General features: G+C 46.4%; 1 protein-coding gene across 1 annotated transcript in view; it reads left to right on the top strand.

Annotated features, from left to right (window-relative positions):
* The first annotated feature begins 854 nt into the window (after nt 1-854).
* The window catches only part of dock4b (dedicator of cytokinesis 4b), a 112,068-nt gene continuing 106,922 nt past the window's right edge, over nt 855-6,000 (top strand). The window contains exon 1 of the mRNA XM_041963654.1: nt 855-1,023. Within this exon, the coding sequence (XP_041819588.1) occupies nt 987-1,023 (37 nt within the window). The 5' untranslated portion in view covers nt 855-986. The remainder of the gene's footprint in view (nt 1,024-6,000) is intronic.

Here is a 6,000-nt window from a genome sequence, read left to right as displayed (position 1 = left end):
TGCCAGAAATCAATCAAATTAAGATGGAAAACTTATTTGCAAAAATCAAAATAGGATGGAAATGTTATTTGCAAAAACTGTGGAGACAAGCTAGCATGTCTGAAGTAGAAGCATTTGTGTTTTCTGTGTGTCAGTAGTCCTGCTGTAGCACATTTTTCAGAAAGAAAAATAGCTAGTGTTGTGTTGTCTTTAAACACATAGCTTACTAGCTCATCTTTTCCTGTCAAAAATAGGCTAATGTAGTGAAAGTAGCCCTTTATGCTACTTGCGCTTTAGCATCAACTTGGCTAGTTACAGCAATTCACTGAATTGTATGTATTGGCTTACTTCGTTATTTTTATTGTAAAAGCAGCTTCATGTCAGTCACATATAAAAATGTCACATAATTCTTGGTGTTGTTGCCTGGCATGTGTCAGGACTGGGCTAGCTTAAATGTGTGCTGTTCGTGGGAATGGCAAACTGCTAACTTAGCACCAACGAAAACTATCAGAGCGGCTAGCGAAAAGCTAATGATAAAAGAAAATGTAGAATATGCAGCCTATAAACTCAGTATTCGGTCATGTAGCAGCTTAAAGTGTAGGTGCTTTTGTGCTGAAAGAGCTGGAAAACAAAAGTTAAATGGACAGCAAATATTACAACTTCAACAAAAATATTTAAAATACATTATAATTAAATATCAGCTATAGGTACAGCGTTCATGTCCGCCTCCCCTTCGTGTCACTAAGATGGGAAATGACAGACAACCCAGTTCAATCCGAGTGCGCTGACCTCGCACTTGCCACATTTCCTACAGCACGGGAAGGCAGCACGTCTCCGTACCACTACGAGCAGCGGCAGCAGCAGCAGCGCTTTCTCCCTCCGTAACCTAAACAATGACTCCTACTACAGACCGGAGGAAAGCACACCAATAGAATGCGTTACACAGCACCAAAACCCTGCATTTCGCTGCTATTCCGACCACTCACTTAAATGTGCCCACCGTAAACATGTGGATACCTACAGAGCATGAGAAATACGGCGTCGGTAAGTTAATTGCCTTTATGTTTTTTTAAAACTGCTATCCTCTGCGTCCACTCACGTTCAGCTGTAGGGCATGTGTGGACAGGTTTCAGGAGGCGATCCGGCTCTGCGAATGATGCGGATTGTTATATTGAGAGTTTCTTATTTTTATTCTAAGGCAGCATCAGCCCTCTTCCAAACAGCCCGTGGTGAGAGCTTGCTTTTCATCTGACTGCCACATTGCGAGGCACAGGGTTGTCGCTCTGACCCCCCCATGGTTTGCCAAATGCACGGCCACATTTGGATTTTTTTACCCCTCTCTCTACTCGTGCTTTGCCCTATTTCCCCTTTGCATTGTCCGGGAATAAACTAGTGGGCTCTCTTGGCTCAGAGGTGGCTTGTATTTGCTGTGTTGTGTCTGTTTGAATGGGGGGGAAAAATCAGCTGCTTATCACAGCCAGTCGCTGTCTGTGTGTTCCGCTCCACCTCTTTCAATTCTTCGAAAGAAACGCAAATCTGGGGGAAAATGAAGATGTGTTTTAGTGTGTCTGGGATCCAGATCGCCGTGGACCCTGCGAGGTCCAGGAGATGTGTGTACCCTTCATTGCATTGTTCCAGGCTGCCGGGGATGGGGATGGGGATGGGAGGGGGGGAGCTCTGGATCAAACACTGAAGTGAGACAAACAAGCCACAACAACGCAACCGATGCCAAATGTAGGAGAGAGAGAGAGAGAAAATATCCCACACAGACTTTGTCTTGTTGGTGTTGTAGGAATTTCTCCTTTGCGTGTCCGCACCCGCAAAAAAAAAGGGGCTCATTGAGATGCGGCCGCTGAGAGGCGGCTTAATTGTCTCATAATTATATTCCCCAGAGATACTGGTCTCCTCTGTGTGTGATGCTCTGGTCCCTACATGATCCCACAGCCCCGGTGAAAACGAGCCAATAATCATTTTGTAATCTCTGCGAGGGGAAAGTGGCCAGTAAAAGCCTCTCTAAACTACTGTAAGGGATTGCACATTTTCCCTTCTTGTGCTCTCTGTCCTGTGTGCAGCCCCTGTGGTTGCATAATAAGGCAGGCTCCCAGGCTCCTGTGAATGTCGCTCGCTGTCCAAAAAAGATGCCACCTTGCCACCGTGACCTGAAATCAGTGAAGCACAGTGAGGCAGAAACTCGCCTTTGGCCTCTCTGTGTCACGCTCTGTGGTCTGGTCACTTGATCGAGCTGCTAAATTTTCCCCTGGTGCAGACTTGTTTCCCTTCTCTCTCCACGTAAGCGCTAAAAACCTGACCTGAGTCACCGTGTGCAGTTATATTATACTTAATCCTGTGCAAGGCAGGGTCCCCCTAGAGCCCAGAGCTTCCATATTTGATAGTGTGGAATAGATTTAGTCCTCAAACCCATTCCCTTCTGTCAAAGTTCACATGGCTGCATGAAAGGAAGCCATTTATTTTGAAGGCTAAATAGTTGCCATTGTCCCCAAACTGCTAGAGGGGGCCCTGTTAATTGGATTAAGGCACTTTATCCCATTTTTTCCCCCCTCAAGAACAGCACTAAGACTCATTTAATTGGCTGTGATTTATTTTTTTAGACATGTTTTGGCAGCGGTGCACGTCTTTGTGGCCGGGTCCTTTTTGAGGAAGGAACTGGGATGTTTTCCTGTTGTGAAATTTCAAGTTTCATGATGCGTACACATACACACGAAGATGTTACTTTAACGTCTCAGCTTGAGCCGCCTCAGTGGGGTTTTTTTTTTCAGTCTGATGTTCAGAAAGGTTGATGTGCTTTCGGTCTTTGGTTTTGTTTGCACTGTGCATTCGCTCTTAGTGTCTGCAGAGAATGTCATTCATTCTGTGAGTGAAGTGGATCAGTGGAGACTTTAGAGAGACTATTGAGTGCTTTTAGGGGTGTCACAAGGCGCTGGGTTATCCTCCATAAGAGCGAGTATGCACGACATGTTGTTTGACCACATCGCAAAGCAAAAGACACTGGAAGTCGAGGTGAAAAGCCAGCCATCATAGAGATGGTAGAGACGTGATGATCGTTTAAACATGAGGATTACAGCTCCCCCCTAGGTCCTATGTCCAAAGGATGTGAGGGGAGTGTTTTTCCAAAGCCGTTCGACCTTCTGACAAACACTTCTGATGATGTATACTGTAGCCTTAAATCTCACCACAAAACCTTCCTAGTAGCTCTGCATAAATAATTGAATACTCACCAGATAATCCCACTGAAATGAAAGGCTTTACATTGCTAAAATGCAAATGTTCCCACTCATGACAAGGCGAAATGTCCCATCAGCTGTTCACTTACTTTGCAGGGGAAAAGGATAACCAAATGTTTATCCTTGCTTCAAAATAACCTCGCGCCAGTAATGACCGCTGATCCCCAGATGGAATCTCATCTTTAATTATTCATGCCGGGAGGAACAGCTGTTACTTTTCTACAGGTCCCCACAACTTATAGCAAAGCAGTACCTGGAATGGTCCTGAGCTAAATCACGCCTCAGTTGAATTTAACATCATTGATCCACATCTGTTATCTCTTTTCTGCTCAGCCCTGCTGGGTCTTTCTTGAGTATCCGTGCTGTGGAATCGCTGTGATATCTAAATATTGGTACAAGAAAGTCCCTACCTCAGCCATTTTAAATGTGATCTCCTCCAGGTGCTTTCAGCGAGCATTTTATCCCCTTTTGACAGGGAGGCTGGCTTGGAAAATCTTGGATCCTTGCAGGAGCATTTGATCTCGGGCCAAATCGAGATGAGATAAGAACGCCTCGCTGTCTAATTGGAAGGTTGTGGCGTTTGATGTCGATTCGCCTTACCAGTGAAGCGGGGCCCTGGGAGGACGGGGGGCCACTGCCATTAATGAAATATGAATGGACTCTTGGCGAGTTGATGTTAAGGTGCCCATTAACCCACCAGTGGAGTGATTACTGGTTCTTAACCTGAAGTAAGAAGGTTGGAAGATTGATGAGATGATGTTAATGTCTGACTCCTAAATGGACTTGGGATATGGAGACATTAAATTAAGCCAAGAGGGAGAATATGAAAGTCGTGTTTTTGAACACAAAGATGGGTGAGGTTGGTAGTAAAAATGATGAGATCAGGAAACAGAGGATAAGAGGAGGCATGGTTGAGATAGCTGAGTGTTGGATGACCGAGGTACCCAATAATGTCGTTCCAATGCTCCATAAGTGCATGATGGATAATCTGTCACTGAAGACGGACACAGTTTGACTTGAACGCACTCGAGGCTGCATTGTGTCATGTTGAGAGTCGACGTGGAGTTAATGCCGTAGACAGACAGAGATTGAGGCCGTTCTCCTCATTAAAGCCCTTTGATACAACCAATCAAGCATGTCATTGCTCATCATAATGTAGGCACATAATTAAACCATTTTAACGAGATGGTTCGCATCCGTGTGCGCGCAAGCTGGGTTCTCTAACCGACGGCTGGAGAAGCTTGATTTAGCATGCGGTCCCGATCTTTGAGTGGCGAGGAAAAAGCAAATAGTAGCATGAGATGAAGACAGAGCGGCGCAGCGGCCTGATTGAATGTTCCTGCTCGAGGCCTGGCTGCGATGGAGAGCCAGTGTCGGGCCTGGGGGTCTCCTGCTCTCCCGTGGCTGACATCGCTGCTTCCTCCCTTGGGGGGATGTCGCTGTGGTTGATGGGGGGTGGAGGGTGCCGGCGCGTGTCAGGGGTGGACTCATTGTCGGGGCGTCCGACCTGCCCTGTTACCCCCGAATTCACCCCCCTCCCTTACCCTCCCACTCCACAGGGGATTAGCAGGTTGTTTTGGAGGGGGCCCTGAGGCCCATTCCACCATTATACCCATGATTCTCTAATGCAGCAAGCCCCAGGGCGATGTATGGTTAAGGGTGGGGGGAGGGGGCGTGGTGAGGTGAAGCCTACCAGCTTGTAATTGCTTCCTCGCCCGCTGCCTCGTCTCCATCAGCAGAGATAGCGCCCCGTGTGTGCGCACACATTTGCACACGTACTCGCCCAATGCAATCATTAAACACGGAAGGAGACCGTAGGAGGCTCCCCTGTGAATTGAACAGATGCAGAAATAAATAAAAAAAAAAATAGAGAAGAAGAGAATTAGCCACCCAACCTCCCACTATACACAAGCTGTTCCCCTGTGTGTGCACGTAAGAGTTAAATTAATCTACATGGACATGTGACATATGACGGGCCCAGTGAGCGGTTTATTCATTGCTGATTCACCCTGACAATAATAGCCTTTGTAGCACAAACATGGCCCGAGACGTGAGGGCAGAGTTGGAGAAATTCCACCGCTGGTTCGTTCGTGTTGCTCAATTAACTCATGCTCTATTTATTACGGAGCCCTCAATTATGAAAGAAAACACCCAAACTGCACAAACATTGCCTGCTTGCTCAGCGACACTCAGCACAGGCAAAGGACGTGGTTGTGTCAGACCCCGTTGTATTTTCTGGAATTGAGAATATTCCACCTCCTTCCAGATTTTCATCACCACGCTCACTCTGGGGACACCCATGTGAATCCCGATGGAAGCGGTGACACAAACAAACCAATACGCTGTAATCATCTGTCCACATCCATGTTTAATGTCAAGATCGGCAGCTGCGGGGAGCTTTCGTGCATTTCCACTCCAGTGGCGGGCTACCGCGCTCGCTGAAGGGAGATGACGCTCTGAGATGGACCACTGGTTTCCAGTTTACCAGAATGCATATGGCCTTTATAATGGCCATTATTTCCCATTGGCTTGACGTGAATTATTGTTTTCAAATGCCTGTCTGTCTGGTAATTGCCCAAATCCTTCTTAGAGGCTTGCTTGTGGACTGATTTATTTATTTTTTGCCAACTTATTGTTTATCGGGTACCAACATTTTCAGCATGCAATCTGCAGTTTACATCCATTCTTCTTCTGTGCACTCCGTTTAGAGCTGAAATGATTGTAATTGATTAGCCGATTAAAACAAAATGAATCACCGACTGTTTTGATACTTAATGAT

This window comes from Chelmon rostratus, chromosome 22 (assembly GCF_017976325.1).
Source record: "Chelmon rostratus isolate fCheRos1 chromosome 22, fCheRos1.pri, whole genome shotgun sequence".
NCBI lineage: Eukaryota > Metazoa > Chordata > Actinopteri > Chaetodontiformes > Chaetodontidae > Chelmon > Chelmon rostratus.
This window is presented reverse-complemented; position numbering and strand designations above follow the sequence as displayed.